The 23,079-nt window shown below is 38.7% G+C and overlaps 1 protein-coding gene across 4 annotated transcripts in view; it reads left to right on the plus strand.

Annotated features, from left to right (window-relative positions):
- VCAN (versican) overlaps positions 1–23,079 on the plus strand; it is a 108,291-nt gene that overhangs the window by 14,141 nt on the left and 71,071 nt on the right. For all 4 annotated transcript variants that reach the window (XM_085212743.1, XM_085212741.1, XM_085212742.1 and 1 more), the window contains exons 3-5: positions 2,012–2,383; positions 13,577–13,751; positions 13,866–13,993. In XM_085212743.1, the coding sequence (XP_085068869.1) occupies positions 2,012–2,383; positions 13,577–13,751; positions 13,866–13,993 (675 nt within the window). The remainder of the gene's footprint in view (positions 1–2,011; positions 2,384–13,576; positions 13,752–13,865; positions 13,994–23,079) is intronic.

Genomic DNA, 23,079 nt, shown 5'->3' on the forward strand with positions numbered 1-23,079 from the left:
TAGATCCTTGGATAAAACCAGCCTGTTATGGTTTTTAGCAATCAGTTGGTTCTAGGGAAGTCAAGTTTTTAGTTCTTTTTAAACAGTATCTGACTTCCCAAAATTCTTGTTTCAGTATCTTTTTTTAAAGAAATGTGTTTGCAATCAAAGCTTTTGAGCTAGTCTATAGTCTTCAGTAACTTCTGCAGGCTTGTCTTAAAGCCCTGTGAATTGTTCAGTCTTAGTTATGTGTTCGTCCTGTTTTTGTCATTCACTGTTTTATAAATACAGCCTTTCTAGATCTTGCTCAGGTTGTGTCTGTTAAACATGAGTTATAGTATCTAACCAATCTTTGCTTGTAAGACTGAAAATTTCACTACATGCCTGAATCAGAGTAAAAAATCTTGCTGGTAAATCAGCTCAGTTCTGAGTGAACTTTTCATTTGAGCTTTGGATGCAGTGCAGCTGTATTGGCAGAATGCTACACCATTGTTATTAGACTCTCTCTGGTCTAATCAGTTCTGATAAAGCTAGCTCGAGTGTTTCTGCACTGAGTTCCCAAGCATCTTCACTTAGGGAGGTATGAATGGAAATGATTTGAGGACTTCTGTTCCAACTTCTTGGTCATCCTTGGCTGGGCCAGTATTTTTCTGGTTAGGACTTTGTTGTAAAAATGCACGACTGTCTTACTGGTGATTGTTGAATATGTTTGTAGATGTTACTATTAAGATTTTATTCTCTGTATGATGTGCATATATTAAAAATCATCAGCTTAATAAAGAATTTTTCTTTTTTTTTTCTTTCTTCTTCTCTCCTGTTTCTCTTTCAAAATACTCTGCTCTTTATAGTATGATGATGTTTTTGATGGTAGTTAAATAACTAGATAACTTTTCAAGTACTGGTATCTCATATTTCATGCTGGTGCCTGGTATTTGAAGAAATTTTTTGTTTCTTAACTTTATGAATCCTTTATGACTTTATGACTTCAAATTAGTGATTAGCATTTTCAGCCTTTGAAAAAATGTTTGCAGGTCAGTGAAAGAGGACATATAGATTCTATTATATGTCAGCCTTTAATCTTCATTTAGCCATTAAATATGGTGAAATAACATCACATAACAACATAAATCTAACAGAAATCCTTTTTTCAGACAGTTGCTGTGTGCAGGTTGGATGAACAGTAGTCAACTTTCCCCTTGGGATATTGTCAGATGGAAGCATTTCACTGTAAAGTGTTTGCAGCTGGAGATGTCATAAAAATGATAAAGGTCCTATCAAGTCAAGTTTGAGCCAAGCAGGGACTTTCTGTGTGCTTTGCTTCCTTCTCTGCTTTAACATCCTAAAATACCCCATTTCTGTAATGTGTTAAAGGCCCCTGGGCTACAAGGAAATAATTTTGAATGAATGACAACTTAGGATAATCTCACTGAAAAGGCTTTTGTTTCAGCATGTATACAATAAAAAGAGTTAACCCTTAAAAGAGAAATGGAGTGAGGAATGCAATGTATGTAAAGTCTTGGGCTGTGTTTTACTTCTACCACACGAGCGCATGAACAGGCTGCTGTAAGATAAAACAAAGTGTAAACATCACTAGCTCCCCTAAGTGCCCAGTTTTGGCGAGCAACAAATGTGAGGTATCTGGATGTCTTTCACCAACTGGTTTTAGTCTTGTGATGTTTGAAAACATAGCTCTTACAATTTAGCAGTCATCTGTAACCTTCAAAACAGTTTCCAAAGGAAGCCAATACCAATCCATGTTACAGTCAGTGACTACAACAAATGGAAAAAACAAATCAAAGAGCAGTGAATTAATTTACCCAAACAGGAAGGAGCACAGTCAAGGGCTGAGGATGTTGGTACAGACTCTGTTTTGGCTTACTCTGGTCAGATCTGTTGTGAACCAGCTAGGGTTTGTGGAGTTCAGGTTTTAAAAGTCTGTTAATCATTAAATAGTGATGAAATGTAACTGTTTCTGATTTTGCTGGTTGCTAACGTGATATATCCTTTCTCTTCCTCTCTCCCATTCTTCTAGTTAAGGCAGAAAAAAAAACCCTGGTGAAGGGATCCCTCTCTGGAACGTCAGTCCTTCCATGCTTCTTTTCAACCACACCCACCATAGCCTCCAGCTATGCAGCCGAGTATCTTCGAATCAAATGGTCAAAGGTCGAACTGGATAAAAGCGGAAAAGATGCAAAAGAAACCACAGTCCTTGTGGCCCAGAATGGGAACATCAAAATAGGCCAGAACTACAAGGATAGGGTGTCTGTTCCAACCCATTCAGAGGAGACCGGCGATGCTTCGCTGACTTTCTCTAGGCTGCGTGCAAGTGATGCAGGGGTGTACCGCTGTGATGTGATGTATGGAGTTGAGGACACACAAGGCATTGTATCGCTGGCTGTTGATGGTAAGAATTCATTTATTTCATTTGTAGTGTCAGCAGTAATTCCTAGTCAAACTGGTAACAGCTAGTACTTATAACTACAAGACATTCATATGACCATTTTTATGAAATTGCTCTTCCTTCACTATTGACTTGTTCCATTCTCTTTTTGTTTATTTTTAAGATTTTTTTTTCCAGCCCATATTTTTCTCATTTCTCCTGCACATGTTCTGGGAGGGTACTCTTGATTCACAGAGCAAATGTTGTTCACTTGTCCCACTAGCACATTAATTTGTTTTATATCCTTTACAAGATGAACTCTTGCTTTCACAATTACTTTTTTTTTTTTTATCAGGTACCTCTAAAATTTTCCAAAACCAGTCTTTTTGAACCATAGTACGTAACATAATACATCTATCTGAAAATGTCTATGTCTTTATAAGAAGATAGTCTTGGCAGGCAGAAGCAGTTTCTTAATAATTGCTTCTGTGGGATGAAAAGAAGCAACTGCTCTGCTCTACTGGAGTTCTGGCTGCCTTCTCTTGCTGGTTGGCAGTGGGAATGTAAACCATGTAACCTCAAACAGCTCTTTCTGTGACAGAAACATCAAGCACCAAGGAAGAGTTTGTCTCCATAATAGCAGTTGGATAGCTAGGAGAATCACCTGCCAAAAGCTGCAGGAAGACAAGTAGGTAGAAGGCTGCTATTATTCTTCCATGTGGAAGACTCAGGCCTAGGAGCTGGCATGCAAGCACTGTAAGAAAATAGCCTCCAAAACTTTGAGAAAGGGAATTATTCTTGTAAAGAAGCACAAGACACAAAACTTTAAATAGTGTCGGTGGCAAAAGTAGCATCTGATCTATTGGCATTTTTCTTCTAAGGTCCTGCTTATGCAGCACCATGTGTAGACTTCTCCAGAGCCTGATGCTATATAGCCCTGTCAGTTTGGCACCAAGCCTGAACTATTAAACTGCTGAAAAGTAGGACATGTTAGCCCAGGCACTGTGCCATACAAATTCTGGACCAAAATTACACTGAAGAACACTAGACTGTATGGATGTACCAGCTTGCATGAGCATTGGTTTAGACTCTGTCTTGCACTTCTCTGCATTCAGGTGTTTTTTTTAAACTTAGGTATTTACTCAAGTGACTGAGTCCCAAAACAAACATTAGGATCTTCTGTTGGAAATCATGGCTTTGGCTAAGATTTTTTGTAAGCTTAATACTATATTGTTCTTTCACTATGCCTAACCTAACTTTAGCAGTCTTTTGGCATCTGTTCAATGAAAGGTTTTGAAGGTGTGGTCTTAATTTGGAAATACAATAAATCAGTGTAACCATTAATGTTTTTTTCTAACTTCATAAGCTGTGTAGTCTTAATGGCAAAAGCAAAAGAAATCCTGGTTTGAACATTATTTTTCAGTAATGAATGTACCTGGCATTCCTTAGCCCTTTAAAGTGTTCCCTTAACTATGTATCTGTATCCAGGAGCAGCAGATGTTCACTACAATAAAGTATCAGATGATTTATGACAATACTTTAGCTTGTGTTCCTGCTGCTGCAGAACACTGCAATGAGATGCACAGTTTAGATCTCTTCTAAATTGAAAGAAATTTCAAACATAGCATTTTCTTACTGAAGGTACTCTTTTTTGTCATTACTTTGATGTCAAAATTTGGGGAACAGAACAAGCTGTATCTTCATACACATGGTAAAGTAACATTGTTAAATTATCATTTGTGCACTTGATTTTCCATTTTCTATGTTAACTAAACAAATATAATTTTTCAAACTTGTAAAGATTTTATATAAAGATTTAATTTTTGTACCCTTCTTCAATAAGGTCTTCAGCATTTTTGTGACTTCAGCTATTATCTTAAAAAAAAAAAAAAAAACAACAAACCCAACAAAAAACAATTGTATTAGTCACAAACATAATTTATTTTGATTATGTCATCTTTTTGAAGCTGTGCCCCAAAATAATAACAATTACTGAAAGAGAGATGTGTGTTATTTTTGTATTCTTCATCACCTGTTGTTAACACAGTATTGAGAAATCTTCTTTATGCGTTAACTGTGGTAATTTCTGAGTTGAGTACTGGTGTAGTTCAGCACTGCTTTGGTCTGCTCTTCCAAGCAGACCTGCTGGTGCTGTTGCTTGTGTAAAGCTGGATAAAATTATTGCTCATTTTGCTGATGTGCATATTTTATGATCATGGAATGAAAGATAAAATGCATTTGTGTAGCACTTATTCTCTGAGTTCTGAGCAAGCACCTTTTGCTTCACCTTTTCAGCAAATTAAAAGTGTGTAGACAAAGCAGTTATTATGACTGCTAATATTGCAGTAGACTTCTTGATTGTGTAGCTGAACCCTACACGACTAACTTGTTGGAGGCTTTTGCCAACTTCACTCTGGGGACAATTCAGAGGTGGGAAGGAATGTTTCTGTGATGCTTCAGGAAGCACAGAATCATAGAACTGTGGAATCCTAAGATGACTTGGGTTGGAAGGGACCTCAAGAATCACCAAATTCCAACTCCCCTACCACAGGCATGGTTGCAAGTCTTGCACTAGATCAAGCACTAGATCATGTTACTCATCTAGCCCCATCCAATCTAGCCTTGAACACCTCCAGAGAAAGGGCATCCACAACCTATCTGGGCACTCTATACATGGACCTCACCACCCTCTCAATGAAAAACTTCCCATTGACAAACAATCTAAATCTTTCCTCCTTTAGTTTAAAACCATTCCCCCTTGTCCTATCATTATCAACCTGTGTAAAAAGTTGGTTTCCCTTCTGATTATAATCTCCTTTTAAATATTCTATTTCAATTATTTTAATGCCAACACTGTTGTCTGTGTTAAATCAAATAATAAATTAAGGAAATGTCATAGCAACATAGAACCAAAAGGACATGCTTGGTCGCTTGAAATCTTGTTCCTTTGGTGTTGCAGATGACCATGTTACATGTTGTGTTACATACATTCATTAATGCCCAAATTGAGCAGGGCTTACAATTGAATGAGTTGTCAGGCACTTTGCATGTTATGTCCCAAAGACCATAGAATCACAGAATGGTTTGGGTTGAAAGGAATGTTAAAGACCATCCAGTTCCAAACTGTTGTCATGTGCAGGTTGATACCCTAACCACCAGATAGGGTCCCATCCACACTGGCCTTGGATGCCTCCAGGGATAGGGCACCCACAGCTTTTCTGGGCGGTGTGCCAGGCCTCACCACTCTCTGAGTGAAGAATTTCCGTGTAATATCTAATCCAAATCTCCTTTCTTTTAGTTTAAAGCTCCTCTCTCTTCTTTTGTCAGTATCTGCCTATTTAAAAAGTTGGTCTCTCTCTTGTTTGCAATTTCCCTTAAAGTACTGGAAGGACACAATGTGAGGTCTCCCCGGAGCCTTCTCTTCACCAGGCTGAACAGTCTTAGCTCCCTCAACCTTTCTTCGTAGGAGAGAAGCTCCAGCCCTATGATCATCATTGTAGCCCTCCTCTGGACCCACTCCAGCAGCTCCTCATCTTTTTTGTCCTGAGGTCCTAGGCCTGTATGCAGTTAGGGCCTAACAAGGACAGAGTAGAGGGGAATAACCATCTCCCTCTCCCTGCTGGCCTCTCCTCTGTTGATTCAGCCCAGAGTATGGGTGGCCTTCTGGGCTGCAAGTGCACTGCTGACTCATGTCCACCTTTTGGTCCACCAGAACCCCCAAGTTCTTCTCAGCAGGCCTGTTCTCAATGAGTTGTTCTCGCAGTCTGTACTCGTATTTGGGATTGTCCTGACCCAAATGCAGCACCTTACACTTGGGCTTGTTGAACTTCACTGTGTTCTCATTGGACCTCTTCTCATGCCTGTCTACATTCCTTTGGATGGCTTCCCTTCCTCCTGTTGTATCAACTGCACCATTCATCTTGATGTCATCAGCAGGCTTGCTGAGGGTACACTCAGTCCCACTGTCTGGACATCAGTAGGGCCAGACTGAACTGTACCCCTCATTACCGTTTTCACTGGTGAAAGCTTAAGAGAGAAGTGTGAAATAGTTAATTTTAGTTGTACGGGAAGCTACAGGCTACCACATGGATACCATGATTAGTTAATGGGAGTTATGTGTTGTCCTTGAGGCGGGGGAGGGAGCCTGCATCCACTGCTCAGCAGTGCTACATAGTTTCATCATGCTGGATACCTCCTTTTCCATTACTAATTGTAAGAAAATTTTTCCTTACACCCTGCTTGTTGCTACAATTAAATCGACTTTTCAGACAGGATGATTTTTTTGTTCGTAACAGACCTAGCAGTCTACAGTATTATGCACTTGGATCTCTTACAAAAAGTGGAATATTCAGAACATTCATATTTGCTTTTCATTTGAGGTGATGTCTCCTCTTTACTGTTTGAAAATTTCTTTTTCTTGTGAGCGGTTCCTCCTTTTCAGCTGTTGTAATTTTATCTTTTGATAAAATTTTGAGTTTTTTGAGCTTATCTTAGGACCCTTCTTGTTATTATTAAGCCCAGATCATAAACTATCGCCTGTTAGGAGTCCATAGCAGTTGGACTTGATCCTTATAGGTACTTTCCAACTGAATTATTCTATTTTACTATTACTGTCTTTGGAAACCTATTTTGCCATTGTTCTTAGTTTGTTCCCTGTTGCTGTTACCTAAAAAATGCCAACTATGAAGAGACTTCAAGTACTGAGGAGAAATTATTTTCCTTTCTCCTTAGCTGGCACTGAGCCGTCTCTCCATTCCCACTTCAAGCTGCTTTTTGAAACAGATGGGGTTTCACCTGCAACCTAGTATAGATACTTGGATAGAGATAATGTAGAGGTTGATTGCCAGCAGGCAATGACTTTCAGGCCTTCTGACCATCATCCTTGAGTGTTCAGCCACCCACTGATAGTTTATCAAGTTTCACAGCTGTGCTGGGTCTGAAGTCAGGGTAGAATTTACTTTATTTTCAGTGATTTAAAGTCAGATGCCTAGTCTAAGCTAAGCACTCAGCTCTTTTCTGATGAGAGTTGTGGGTGATGACCTCTCTAGCAGTTCTCATTCCTGTTTCCTGATCAGAGAGTCTTAGACAAGTAGTGTAAACTAGGCTTCTAACCTTCAGGAGCAACAGTGCGAAGTTTGAATTCCTCAGAAGCTTTAATAAAAAGTACTAGTGTACCTCTCCATATTTATTCCATTTCTCTAGGTATAATAAACTTTGCTTGTATAAAACAGATTTAAGTTTCCTTATAAAAAGCTGACCTGGATATGTGAAGTAACAACATGATTCATTCTCAAACATAATTGAACATTTAATGAAACTGTTGTTTTTTGTAGTTCTGTGAGATATTAAAAAGCAATATATTTGGACAAGTGTAAGCAACGTGAAAGAATCTGAACTAACCACTCACTTGAGCCAGTTTTTGGTTATTTACCTTGGAGATGCCTGCACATTTAATTGAAGTGGCAAAAGTGATCCTTCAGTTTTCTTGCTCTTTTTGAAAATCTTGTCAGAGGGTATTTTTTGGCAATAATGTTACCCTTTCCTTACTGCTGTCTTGGGAGTTCACTGCTTTCATGGGCCTTCTTTTGTTAGCTTCTATTTGAGTCCACTGTTTGAGAGGCTTTTTACAGATTGGATTGTAGAGAAAAGCCAATAAGAAAAATCCGAGGCTTAAAATACTGGCCTCTTTAATGGAAGAAGCAGCAATTAGGAAGGCAGAGTAGACTGTAATTCACAAATTTCATTTTTATGCAAACTCTCCTTTCTTGCAGGCATTATAATGATAATAAATGGATGTTGTTTCCAGTGTGGGAACTGCCTCTCAATCGTGCCCTGAGCCCTAAGTGATTTTGTGTTGACATCGTATTTGATTTATTCTCTCTAAAGCCAGAATTCCCCTTTATTAGCACCTATAAATGGCATTTGAAGAGATGGGGTTTTGTAATCTTTTAAATTTATCTATCTTAAATCCTTATCACATGTTGATGTTGAAATTTCATACTTCCTTGATAACTAAATAAAAATGGGCTGCTGCATTTTTAAGCTTATTCTTTACTCTCCTGAGGAAGTGATGGTAGGGGGATAGAGATTTCTTAGCTACAAGGTAAAGAGCAGAATATAGAATGGCTGTCAAAGAGAGGGGAGGGGAATTGAATTCTGTGTTGAAATACCCAGTTCTGCATCTATCTGCGCCTAGGGAGTAGGAATGAAGATGCTGTGATACATTTGTTACAGCCCTGGCACAGTGACTTGGAAAGTGGCAGCTGATTTTCAGGCTGCAGGTGATTTGGGGTCAGGCTGAGGATCTGCAGAGAACCACACACCTCCTCCCTTAAGAAGATAAAGTAATGTAGGTGCTGATATGCATGGCTACACTGATTTTTATCCTGTCAGTCATCTACTATTTTGAGAGCAGTTCTGAGAGGCTATGTATTTCTTTTATTTTTTTAACAGTTTAAATTTCAATATTAGTGTCTTGGCCTCGCTGAATTCTTGTGTGTCCAAGTACATTGTTGTGCAGAGTAACAAAGCAGGTAGGTGGTCTAGGCTGACGGTTCTGAGGTATTGCAGATGTAGTAACCAAGTCCTCCACTTTGGCAAGTTGTCTGTCAGAAAAATGCAGTTCAGGCTAAGCATCAACTACTTTCTTTCTCTGCACCAGCTTGTTTGGAGGAGTCTGTGTACACTTGCATGTTGCTGCATTACTCTGTGAAGATGGAGACAAAGATTTTGGGCAGAGGGGCGATGTGCGAGTTGGTGCAAGAAGCCTTGTCCCGGGAGAGTAAGCAAGTGGAACTGGGTGGTTGGTTTGTGCTTCCTCTTTGCATGCAGAGAGGATCCTGGAGGCATCTGGCAGCCAAGATGCTGTGAGTGCAATGCAAGGCTGCTCTCAGGTTGCCAGAGCCAGAGATGGGAACTGCAAGATGGTTGCAGAGCCTGGAGTGGAAGAACAGATGAATTTTTGCAGGAAGCTCAAAATTCCGGTTTCTTCCTTTGATGCAGTACTCTTCCCTGTTGCCTCTGTTTTGGATTGTGTTTGTAAAGTAAGTTGATTTCTGCATAAAAGCAAGGAAGATCACCCAGTTTGTTTAGAACTCTATTAGCTTTGGCATTGAGGGATGCTTGAAGGGTCTGTACCACTTTGACTGAGACCTGAAAATAAAAATGAACAGAATAACAACGACTACCATAATTATCTTTTCTCTTTACACATTCTTTATGTTATGAGACAACTTCTGAAGTTCAGTCTTTATGTGACTCCAGGCAGGCAAGTTGCAGCAGCATGAGCTCACCAGTGAAAGCTGTTGTTTATTAGCCACAATAAAGCAGGAAGTGTCTTGAAGGAGGCCTTCCCTCCAGTTCTAGGAAGTGTTGTAGCATGATACCCTGGCAAGTGATAAAGCAAAGCTGCAACCCAAAGGTGCAAAACCATAATATCAATCTCTTACTCAGGAAGGTCCTAGTTTGTTAAGTGAAACACTTCATGCTTTCCTTCTCTGGCATAAGGCAAAAATAAGCGAATAAAAGACATTCTCTCTTGCTCAGGCAGCAGCAGTGAATTTTTGGATGCTGCAGATTACTTTCCTGTGAGTGCTCTTTTTTGCAGACACTGCTGCTCCTTCCTGTAATTAGACTGACTTTGCCAGATGTTCGATGACAACATTACACTGTTGTAGTCTGTTTTCCAGTTGCTTTATTTGTTCCTAGGACAACTCCTTTCTTGCCTTTTCTTTCAGAGGGCAAGTGGACAAAGGGGAAAAATCCTTTACAAATGTTATAAAGTGCAAGAACTCGGACAATGGATTTTGCCCCTTCTCTCTGTCTAACTGAAACAATGAAAGTCCTGCACTTTAATCTTCTTAGCCCCAGGGAGTCTTCTAATTATTGCAGCTGTTGCTCAGGCTTATAAGTACTGACGTCCTCCTTCCCATTCATCTTGGAGACTCTTTTATGTCCATTGGCTCCTCAGTGGAAATGGAAGAGCCTTAAACTCTGAGAATAGGTGAAGTTTACCTTTTGGATCTGGGTAAGGAGAACAAAGCATTCTCCAAGTTCCTTTCCAGGATTTACAAATGACCGAAGGCATTTTCTCGGCAGCTCCTTTAAATTTATGTTAGCATTAACTCTTTAGTTCTGCCTTACCAAGGTAATGCAAGGTCCACATGTCATCAGCAAAGCTGGTGATTGCTTTCAGTTTGTAAGAAGTAAGGGGCTTGTTGAGAAGGTGCTCATATGTAGGCAGCTTAAAGCTTTAAAATAATGTGAGTTCAGAGAAGTATGTTGCCTTCTCCTGCTAAGTTAATAAGCCTTTCTGTGGTTTTATGGAAAAGCGGTGTTCTTGTGCCTGGATGAAGTCATGTTACATCAGTTAAGTGAACTTGCAGGGGGGAAAAAGTATTAGAGGCAATGAATCTAAATGTCTATAAAATTTGTTTTAATTAAAATTAAAACAACAAGCCAAATGAGCAAATTACTTCACATACTTGTGCATTTCTGGCTTGACTCTGTATAACAGTCAGTGTAAAATATTATGTGTTACTGGTACAATAAGGCCAAGTTGGACAGCTTGTGAATAATGCCATGACCAAGCAGGTTAACTGAAGCTCAGAATTTTTATTTACTATTGTACCACTGAATAGAGTCATGCTGGTTTATTCCAGCAGGTATGTGGCTCAGATTATTGACTGTGTTATAAAATACCCAAAATATTAAAATAAAGCTCTTAAATCTCCAATTTACATTTTTGTTATTCTGAATTTATAAATTCAGAAAGTAATTAGTTGCTGTTACCTTAACTTTTTGTGTTGTAAGGCAGTGTTCTGTGATGGACATGTGATAAGGAACTGCATGGTTATGGAGTAAACAAAGCAAAAATACTGCTACATACGTGCTTATAGGTATACAAACACATACATAGAGATAAAGCTTTGCACAACTTAAGGCAACACAAATGATCTGTAAATTTTCCTAGAGCAGGCAGCGGAAGATGCCTTACAGCGGAGAAAGTGTAGGGGCGTAGGAGCTGGTAAATCTCTCTCTCTGACATTCCCTTTCTGTGTCTCTCAGAACAGAGAGTTTTCATTAGTGAGAACGTATCTTCCTTGAGGCTGTGCCATAGTGCGCAGGCCATTGGAGTGCTGTGGTCCTCATCTGTACCCTTACGCTTGCTCTTCTCATTCTCAAGAGAGAAGAAAGGTACTCACGGGCAGTTGTCCCTGCTCTTTGCTAACTCCTGAAGTCTGCCTAGGAAATTGTTTGGAAGGATGTTATGGGGCGTGAGCCAAGTAACTTACCGAACTAGTCTAGCAGTTTTAACAGTCACAATGATGGAATTGCAGGCACCTGGAATACTTAATTTATGTAATATAAACATAGCCATAATTTTTTTGTGACCTGCTCTTCACTTTGGGCTTTGCTAGTTCAATATTTGAAGCTGAAATAATTACTTTGCTGCTTGGAAGAAGCACTGTTCATTATGTATTCTGTCAGTGACTCTGAAAATGCACTTTATGGGTCAACAGTGACTTATGAGGATCCAAGTGGTGGCTGCAGCTGGTGTGTGGGTCCATAATGAAGTTGAAATTTCTGGTTTTTCTTCCGTTTCTTGTTTTTCTGCCAGAAGCTTTAATGAAAATTGATGTCCGATGACTGAGCTTTGAACTAGCTGTGTGTGAATACACACAGTGTGTTCTAATTTTGTTTGAGAAATTTTCTTAGCAAACCACAATAAGGAAAAAAAATAGTATTTTTTGCTTATTGTCCATAGTTAGATCTTTGATGATTGGATAATTTTACTAAATTAATCTTTAGGAAAAGCACCTACAATTTCTAGGTATGCTGGAATTTGGTCAGTTTTGGAAGTTACTCGTATTTCTGCTTACTAGTAAGTTATCAGGCTCCCATCTTTCAACAATATACTAATAACTAAGTCTTCTCATTAAATTTGTTATTGTTTCAATGCCAACATTTCCCAGGTCATAACAGTATACTGTATCCTCATCAGGAAATACCCCAATAAAATTATCACTAAAAATAACATTTTGTGATTTATTTTTCTTGTTTTGTAGCAATTCTGCATAGTGGATTATTTATGGTACTATAATGTTTCTGACGATTTTGATTTAAATAAATGAGAGTAGGTGTTATTTTTCAACTATCATCAGGAGGCAGCCTTTTGGTGCTAAACTGTAAAAGACATTAGCAATAGAGAGGGATGTGATTTGGTCAGATGGGGTATCTGTTGTCTGCCATCTTAGAATTGGTGCCCTTTATGGGTCTTTTTAGGTGTGCAGGCACAACTGTTGTCAAATTGAGTTTGAAACATGAGTGTATGGAAAAAAGAATGTGGCTCCTTGACAGAACACGTCTTAACAAAAACCATCTTAACTCTTACCCTTCACTCTCCAGACATCTGACATGTTCTTGTAATTTTGAAAATTGTCTAGATTCTTTCCAGAACCAGAAAGGCAATAATAAAAGCAAGCTTTGTTTTGTCTGTATTGTTGGTACTGTGTGCAGGAAAGCCTAGCTGTGAAAAATAGGCCAACGGGAATATACTGATAAATGTTGTGTTTGCAGTAATCTGTGAATGTGTAGGATCAGACATGAGGGCCATCACTGATAATCCAGTCTGCATCAGAAGAACAAACTGTTTGGTTTAGTGCCCACTTGCTGCACGCTTCCCTGTGGCTGACAGATCTCAAACACTCAAGGGTTGCCCCATTCACGCTTGGCACTTCTGCATGCGGTTACTGCAGCTGGCAACTTCCAAAGGGCTGGTTCTTTTCTTGCTTTTTCCAGTGGTTAGGTCTCTTCAATCTTGCCTGGTCACATGATTTGACTTGCAATTGGATGGGCTGACAAGCAAGTGTGTCAGGTAGTGCCTGTAGCATATGGATATGCTTCAGTGAATGTTTCTTTTTGGTCACAATGTTCCGTTATACTTAAGTGGAAATGCTTAGATGGTTTAATTACTTTTTCAGAGTATGCTGAACATAGTTCAAACTATTGAAAAGATAGAGTGTCATAGAGTTACTGGAAGTAGCCGCTAGAGGGGGGGGACATAATTCAATTGATGGAATATCTCAGCCTTCTAGTGTCTTAATTGTACCCATCTGTTTTTACCATAATAACAATATCCAGGTAAAGTTACAATATGATAATGACTGCAGAAATGATGCAAAATGTGTCAGTAATCTGAGTTTGTTATCTTTTCAGGTGTAGTATTTCACTATCGTGCAGCCACCAGCAGGTACACTTTGAATTTTACGCAAGCTCAGCAGACCTGTTTGGACAATGGTGCTGTCATAGCAAGCCCAGAGCAACTGAAAGCAGCATATGAAGATGGATTTGAACAATGTGATGCTGGCTGGTTGTCTGACCAGACAGTTAGGTGAGTCGCTTAAAACACACTTTGACAGAGTTTCTCCAAATTGGCATGCTTAGCCTGTAAAGACTTAATGTTCTGACTTACCATGTTAATAAATATGGACATGCTGCATTTCAGATATCCAATTAGACATCCAAGGATTGGTTGCTTTGGAGATAAAATGGGAAAGAAAGGAGTCAGAACATATGGACGCCGTTTTCCTAATGAAACTTATGATGTGTACTGCTATGTGGAACACATGCAAGGTAAGATAAGTCCATATTTGCTCTGCATGACAAATTTCAAAACAACTTGGGGTTCCAATATGGAAAAGCAAAGAAATACGTTCCGTGTGCAATGCATTTTGGCTGTTTTAAATCTGAAGTGAATTGCTGAATGAAGTGAACCTATAGTTTGTGCTGTACTAGTCCTTAATTAAGAGCAAATGTGAAGTCTGGTTTAAAGATGCTATAGTCAGTGACAGCAGATCACACGAAACTGGTGTCAAAATGTTTTATTTTTTAGATGTTATAAAAGGATATTCAAAGAAATACATTAAAAGTTTGAGAAACTTAAAATTATATAAATTTTATATATATATGAAGATGGATATGATACAAATGCTGCTAAATATGTTATAGTTCATAAGGTATGTAATTGAGGTTTTTACATGTCCTGACCATAAAGTTAGAAAGATATTTAATTGAAATCCAAGTTTAATCTTTATTTATTTATTTATTTATTTATTTATTTATTTATTTATTTATTTAAAGAGAGGCATTCCAATATCAAAAAGAAAAAGACAAGCATGAACTTTCTATTGAGGATTAGTATCTTTCATTAAATTATTTGTGGTTATATAATATAACCACAGTCTTTGCAAAAGTTGCTAATTAAATGACTCTAATGTAGCAGAGAGATTATGATCCTGCCACATGTTGATTACAAACCATGTGTCGTGATGTGAAGTCCAGGGTACTTCACGATCCACGGTATGACTCTGTGATCAGTCTTGGTTCAAGAAGGTGTTGGATGGTGAAAAGTAAAAAAACATTAAATTTTCCTGTGATTAGTCTATTCTCATACCCACTCTTTCGGAGAAGTAGTGTTTTCTAACATCCAACCTGAATCTTCCCTGAAGCAACTTGAGGTCATTCCCTCTAGCCCTATCTCTTGTTACTTGAGAGAAGAGGGTGAATGACCCCCACCTCACTACAACCTCCCTTCAGGTAGCTATAATACGTACAAGCTTGGGAACTGAAAATTAAGCAATGGAATTAATGGAATTAATGCTTTTAGTTTTGTCTTAGTTTTACTTATGTTCCTTCTATGTCTGTCAGTGAACAGCTTGCTTGAACATAGAGAATCCATTTTTTCCAACCATTCCTCCATTCTTCCATAAATCCATGACGGAATTCATCTCTGAATCAGCTCTTGAATCTAGGCTTATACATTCAAAATAGATTGTTTCTAGCTTTCAGACACAGTTTTGACAAATCTATATTGTTCTGGAATGAAAAAGAGAAGCGTTCTTCAAAAATGAATCTTCATTTACCTCTTTAGTATAGGGAAGTGTTATAATATGGAGAAGCTCATCCTGGATGCCACTCCATCAGATCCATATCTTTATATGCTGGAGACCCCAGAATTAAACATAGGTGGTGTCTCATGAGAGTGCATTAGAGGGAAACAATTCCCTCAACCTGCTGGTCAGGCATCTTTTGAAGCAGACCAGGACATGCCTCATTTTCTGGGCTGCAAGCACATATTACCAGCTTGTGTTGAGTTTTTTTACTATGACACCAAAGTCCTTCTCTGCAGGGCTGCTCTTGATTCACTTATTAGCTAGCCCACGTTCATTTGGATTGCTCCAACTCAGGTGCAGCACTTTGCACAATGGCCTTGTTGAACTTCATGAGGTTCACACAGATATTTCTCAAGCCTGTCCAGGTCCATTTCGATAGCATCCCATTGTTATGTTCCATCAAGATTTGCACCATACTGCTTGGTGTCATCTGCAAACTTACTGAAGGTGCAGTTTAACCCACTGCCTACGTCAGATGTTAAATAGTGCAGATCTCTTTTCTCTGGTCTCCATGACAGCAATCCTTTCCATCCAGGTGTTCCACTTAGTGGTTGATCTGTCGAATCCACATCTCTCTAATTTAGAGACAAGAATGTCATGTGGGACAATATCACATGCTTTCCACTAGTCCATTTAGTTGACATTAGTTGCTTTTCCCTTATTCACTATTGCTGTAAGGCCACAGAATTTGTCAAGCAAAGTTAGCCCTTAGTGAAGTCGTATTGCCTGTGATCAGTTACCTCTGTTTCCCATGTGCCTTAGCATAGCTACCAGAAAGATCTGTTCTGCGATCTCACCAGACACAGGAGACTTGCTTGTCCATGATTTGCTAGGTGTTCCTTTTTGCATTTTTTAAAGATTGGGGTTACGTTTCTCCTTTTCCAGTTGGTGAGAACTTCACTGGGCTACCACTGGTTCTCAAGTATGACGAATAGTGGCTTAACAACTTCGTCTGCCAATTTCTTCAGGACCGTAGGATGTGTCTCATCAAGTCCTGTGTACTTGGGCATCCTTGGGATCCTTAGGTGGCTTCAAACCTTATCTTCTCTTCTCCCACAGTGGGTGATCCTTCATTCTCCTAATACCATCCTTTGCTTTCTGACTTGGGTGGTAGGGCTAGAGCATTTGTCAGTGAAGACTAAGGCAAAAAAGCTGTTGAATACCTCACCATTCTCTACAACTTGGGTAACAAGATCTCTGATTTTCTTCTGGACAGGACTCACATTTTCCCTACATTTTCTTTTATCACTGACATATTAGTAGTAGTCTTCCTTGTTTCCCTTGACCTCCTTGGCCAGATTTAATTCACATTTAATTCTGTCAGGACTTAGCTTTCCTACTCTGATCTCTGTCTGCTTGGACAGTGTCACTGTATACCTCTAATGATACCTGTCCTTGCTTTCACTCTTTATAGACCTTCCTTTTTGTGTTTGAGTTTGTCCAGGATCTCCTTGTTCATTTCAGGCCTCCTGGTTTTTATGTCTGACTTCCTCTTTGTTGGAATGTATCACTTCTGAGCTTGGAGAAAATGATTATTGAATACTAGTCAACTTTATTCAGCTTCTCTTCCCTCCAGGTACTCTTCCAAACAGATCCCTGAAGAGGCCAATGTCTGCTCTCCTTGAATGCAAAGCAGCACGCTTACTCTATGCCCTCAATATTGTCCTAACAATCTTGAACTCCACATTTCAGGGTCACTGCTACCAGGGCTGCCCTTGTTCACGTATTCCATTAGCCCCTCCTTGTAGGTCTACCATATGACCTCTCCTTGTTGACTCCTCTGTCTCTTGGAGGATGAGGTTATCGTCAGTGGACCCCAGAAATCTTCTGGTTTGCTTACATCCTTCTATCTTGTCCCACCAACAGATAATGTGGTGTTTTAAGTTCCCCATGAAGATCAGATGGTCACAGAATGGTCCCAGTTGCTGGAGTATGTGGGTTATGTTCATATATAATGGTATTGTTACACAAAATATCTTACTGTGGTAGTAAACTGAATCTTAGAAGAATTCCTACTAAGTCAGTCAGAGTTTTACCACTGTCTTCAAGAAAGTACTGTCAGATCAATACTGAGCACATAATAAAGCTTATCCTTAAGCTCCCTATTTATATAGCTGGAAAGTCCTTTTGTGAAGTGAAGAGGCAGCTGTGGCGGAGAAGATAATTGCCAGTTAACGGTAGAATCTCAGCCCACTGCACAGGGATTTTTTTGCTTCTGTCAATCAATTTTAATGCCAGATTATTAGATTATTGCAACAGCTAACCACATTTTTTTTGCCTATTTCTTCAGTTTTCAAGGAACTTGAGTCAGAAAAAAGTATCTACAAGTCAGAAGTGTTATTTGGTATAGATATGTTACACTGATGTGCAGGAGAGTTAATTTATTCTCTTTGCTGAAGAGGAACAGATGTAGTACCATGTTATGGTATAATGCAGGATAACTTTTTTCCACCGACTTCACACAAACCTGTGCCTCTGAGCCAGACTTCCTTTTTAAGAAAGAGCTATGGAGTCAAGATGGCTTTGTCTGAATAACAGAAACAGAGTGGGGTTTTTTTGTTGTTTTGTTTTGCTTGCTTTTTTTTTTTTTTTTAAAGGAACAAATGATAATTTTAAATGCAGAACTTGTTTCAAGTTACACCAGTGGGATTACACTTTGCAACCATTTATCTGCAGAAGAGAGACTAAATTTAGATAAAATGCCAGCAGAAGTTATTGGAAACTGAATACTGCAGAAAAACAGCTCCTGCATTTTGTCTCCTGTATTGTAGCATGCTCCTCCACTGGTGGAAAAGTTAGCTGTTCAAGATTTAAGTTTTAGTCAAATTTCTTGTTTTCCTATTTACCCCACCTAAGGTTGATTCTGAAAGGTGTAACCATCCCTTGTACTGAGTGCTGTCAACATTTCATTAAAAACAGCTGATACTCATAATATACAATACTCATAATATACAATAAGCATATTGTAGAACTGTGCTTAAACACGATTATTTCCATCCAAACTTGAAAGTTCCTATCTACATAGTCTATTCTGTTTCAGTGCCAAATGTTATACTTGAGCTAAATAAGTCCTTATTCAGAGAGCTCATGTTGGGCAGATGACTATTCATGGAATAGGATGGTTGCTTGATTAATGATATCAAAATCTGGACCGTAATGAGATGTCAGCGTGGAAGTCATTGAACAGTTAATGGTCTGTTGGCCAATACTAGAGATATTGTTAGCCTAGAAGGCCATAAATGGTGGTAGGAATACTTAATTAGAATACATTGTAGTATAAATTTGTATTGAATTTGCAGTACTAATTTGGGCAGTTACACAGGAGATTTGTAGGAGCAACACAATTTCAGTTTTCTTCCTTTCTGGCCATGTAAGTTAGCAAAAAACTTGGATTTCTCCTTGAAACACAAAAAAAATTAGCTTAAATTAAAACCAGTTGTCTAAACTACATCTTGCCATTTCCTTGCTCTAAGGAAACCCGTAGAAATTAAAGGCTGCACAATTATGCATAAAATATTTTGAGTTTTGCTAAAAGTAAACAACACAGGATAATATTTCTGGGAAGGATTTTCAATTTCTGAGCTCCCAGTGATAAAAATAAGAATGTGGAGATAAAATCTGCAGTTAAATAAATCTTGTTAAATATGTACTGGGCTTGGGGGTCTTTGTGCACTCATATACTTCTAATTCTTCATGTTTCATTGCATATTTCAGTATGCTAAGTGTTTAAAAAATTTAGGATATAAGAGAGGATTCCTAAATAAGAGTTTAATCTAAAGAAATTCAGTATCAAAAGTCTGGACATAACTGAGGTTCTCCAAACACCTCCAACTGAAAAGCCAAAGTCTGATGTAGGAGACTCCCTTGTAAAGAGGTGGTTGATGAGGAAGGAGGATTTCCATTCTGTCTTCAGAGATAAGGTTGATTGTGATCGATTTGACACTGATGTGCTGTCAGAAATAGAGACAAAGTGAAATCAGGTTGCCAAAGCCTAATGATGAAGTGAGGGGGTGTGAAAGTGGGCTGCGGAGCCAAAGCACAAGCTACTCCATGCAGCATCATCTTCTGTCCAAAGACAGTTAGAAACCATATATGTCTAATAAGCATATATAATATGCAGATGGGAAGTCATGCTAAGAAAGTTATTTTTGGGTGTCTGTGGGAAAGATTATAAAGTCTCCTTTTCATGCACCATTTTCAGCCCCCTAGTGAGTGTGGGGAAGAAAAAGGAAACAAAACCAGATGGCCTTTAAATACTTTCAAATTAGTCTCATGCATTTTTGCTATTGTCATTGAAATCTGTGTGAGAACAATAGTGATTTAAAAGGTCGAGGTCTAAAATACTGCTTCAGGTGTGAAGTCTCTTGTGTTTTGAGCAGCTGAAAATCTTCTCTAGAGTCCATTCTGATCCTGGAGTGGCAATTGGATTTTAAAAAGGATGCCCAGAAAATTATTTTTTCTTCTCAGTTCAAGGCCTGTGATACAGCCACAGTTTTTTCATTGGTATTTACTGGATATGTCTCCAGCCTTGAACTATGTGATTTGGTGTAGATTTAAGGATACAAGAGTTCTCAAGAACTCAAGTACTGAAACTAGATAGAAAGTAATTCCATGCTGCTTTTTATGCATGAGAGCATGAGAAATCTTGTCTTTAGGGAGATCCAAAAATCCTGATTTCTGAATACTTTCTATGAAAGTAAAGCACAAAAAGGAAAAAAAAAATCATATGCAGTTCAAAGTTCATTTTTTGCCTTTGTATGAGGCAGTGACAAAGCTCTGTAAGGATATAGCAGTTGCCAAGGTACTTTGCATGCTTGAGGGCAAGCTGATGGGGAAAGCATACCCTTCCAGTCCTATCAAGTGCAATAGATTCCTGTCCAGCCTGTGATTTTGCATAAAGCGGATCTAAGACAATCAGGAGAATTTAATTAAATTGTTACTGATGTGTATCAAAAGGAATCAACTAACTTGTTCTAACGTGTAAGGGAAAAAGACTTCAGCTTGTCTAATGTTCTGCCTTAAAGTTCAACGTAGCTGCTTCTGTCTTTGTGATAAAATGTTCAAGGCAGCGTAAATCTGTCTGTTTTCTCTAAGTAAACCTGAGCAAAGCTGTACATCCAGGCTGGTTTTCCAGGTTTTCCTTTCCTAGAAAGAGTTTCATCATTGTTTGGGCTTCTGTTAAGTATACTTCCTAAATAGCCTGGTGTATCAGAGAAGTAGCTCTTAGCAGAGGCAGAACGGAGGAAAAGAATTGCAGCTGAGACAACAGATCTTGTCTGTGTAACTTGGGGAATGAAGACTGACTTGAGAGCTGGACTAATAAACAGACTAACTGTACACAGTGTCTAAGGACACTGCATGTGGTGAACTTCTTAGGTCCGTCTTGGCCCGGGTACGTATGTGCTTTTTTTCCAGAGTAAGCAAAACAGGGTAGTGGTCTCTGTGTCCTCATGTATGTATATATAGGTAGGGTAGATGTGGGTAATAACTCTCTGTTCATGGTGCACAAGCAGTCTGATAGCCCTGTCAGTGTTTGCATTTTGCAAGGATCTTTTGGCCAAAGAAAGAGCGGAGGCAAAAGTGAAATTTCTTGGGAGCTATTAGTTTATTGTGTATTTAATATTCCCCTGTGTTTCCTTGATTCTTTACTTTGTCTTTCTTTAAATGACACTGATGACAGTGCCGAGCACCCAGCCACAAGATTGGTGAATGCTTGTGAATTCTTTTTCCTAGTCAGTGTTGCTGAATCCCAGATGGGATATTGTTAATGAAGAGTCTTGTTGGTTTGGGAGAGTAAAATGGGCAAAAAGGCTAAAAATATTGAATATCGATAAATGCAAGGATCTTTTGGTCATTCCTAGAGATGGATTGAATAACAGCTAGGACACTCAATAGGTAGTTACCAGCCACTTTCAACACCAGCTGCTGTGCTACCACATTTGTCTACAGAATATTCAGTGAGAGAATCATGGGTTCTCTTGTAAGCTTCTCTGCATTTTGGGGGAATCCTGTAAAACTCTTGTCCTGACTTGCACACGATACCTTCCTCTGCAAGTGTACATGGCTTGTGCCTGTCACACTGGGTGACCCTAGGAGGGTTGATGCTGTACTCTGTGAGAAGAGTGCCACATAGCTAGGCTGAAAGAGCTACTATAGGAAATAGCAGCATACCAATACCTTAGTTGTGATTTCATCTATTGGAAGATAAATTACTGGTGAGGTCTGTGCTGGAGGACTAAATCTAGCTTTATTACTTTTTCCCTAGTCAATACATGTTGCATTTTGACCCCTGGCTATGCCTGCCTTTATTTCTGTGTTTGCTTTTAAGATGTGTGATTCATGAAATTCACACCTACAAACATGCCCAGCTCAGTGAGATGTCTCTGATGAGAGAAGATAAGTGAACTAGCCTTCAAAAGAATGGAGCTTGCTATAAAAATAGCTGATAAGTTTGTGGATTTTAAGCTTTTTCCTTGGGGGTTGCAGTGAATCAGCATGTCTTCAAGAGAAAAAGCTGGTTTCCTCAATGTGTTTGATCTGTTTGAAAGAGGGAAGAAGCAATAAAGAGGGAAAAGAACAGCTAATATGGAGAACAACATGACTTCAAACCAAGTTCTCTTTCCGATGAGAAGCACAGGTTTACAGTGAAGTAGGACCAACACTCTTTTCATGTACTATGAACTGAATTTCTACACTGCTGTGGGGATAGAAGTGCAAGAAAAGGAAGTGGGGGATTATTAAATAGTCCTTGCAGCACATGCATGGTAAGTTTTGGTAATTTGGTAACCATCACTTTCTGACCAAGTACTAATAACATTAGAGAAGTGACACAGATAGCAAAATATCTCATCTAAATGTAGAGATAGGAGATTTCTTCTTGATCTGCAGTAGTGTAAAGCTGGTTTTAGGAAATACAGGGCATTTAACATCCCCACACATTCCAAGTGATTGCACTCAATGCACACAAACAGTGGGTCCTGATGAATTGTTTCTGTGCTCTATGGGTCAGCAGATCCCTGGAGTGCAAAGAATTCTGTACATGCATCTTACATGACCACGGCGTGCTGCAGATGTGATATGCAGGAAGGGTTGTGCATCCTGTATTTTTGGGCTGCTGTAAATGAAACTGATTCTATCCAGCTGATGAAATATATTGAACACTGCTTTCTTTTCAATTGCTTGACAGAATACAAACCTTTCTTTCTTTTTTTTTTTTTTTTTTTCCCCAATGTGGTTTTAAAATAAGATTGTAGGACAGCATTTAAGAATTTTTGAACTTCTATAGCAAGGCCTTTATTAAAGCCTCACTTTTTTTTTTTTTTTTTTAAACATTTTGTCCCAGTAATTATCACACACATCAAGTGCACACTCAAACATATAGAACTTAAATTTATCTTCAATCTGGACAGCCAAATTGTGGAGTTGTTTTTAAACAGTGGATTCAGTGGATTGTTTTTAAATAAGAATTCTGGAATCATAGCAAATCACTCTTTAAAGCTATTGCAAGCTGCTAAATTTTAGCATGTATTTACTTTTTTTGTGTGTGTTTTTTTTTTTTTTTGTTAATCAGTATACTTGATATACATGAATGGTATATGATTAAATGGAAAATAAGAGCATTTTATTGATTGTTCTGGTACCTTTTTACATTCTTTCTGAATTTATCTTCAGATTTTATTTTTAATATGCCACATAGGTGGGAAAGGAGAAGCTTGTCTTTTACTTGCTTGCTGAACTGTTCTAGTTAGACTGCATTTTTTCTTAAAT

This window comes from Meleagris gallopavo, chromosome Z (assembly GCF_905368555.1).
Source record: "Meleagris gallopavo chromosome Z, MGAL_WU_HG_1.1, whole genome shotgun sequence".
Taxonomy (NCBI): domain Eukaryota; kingdom Metazoa; phylum Chordata; class Aves; order Galliformes; family Phasianidae; genus Meleagris; species Meleagris gallopavo.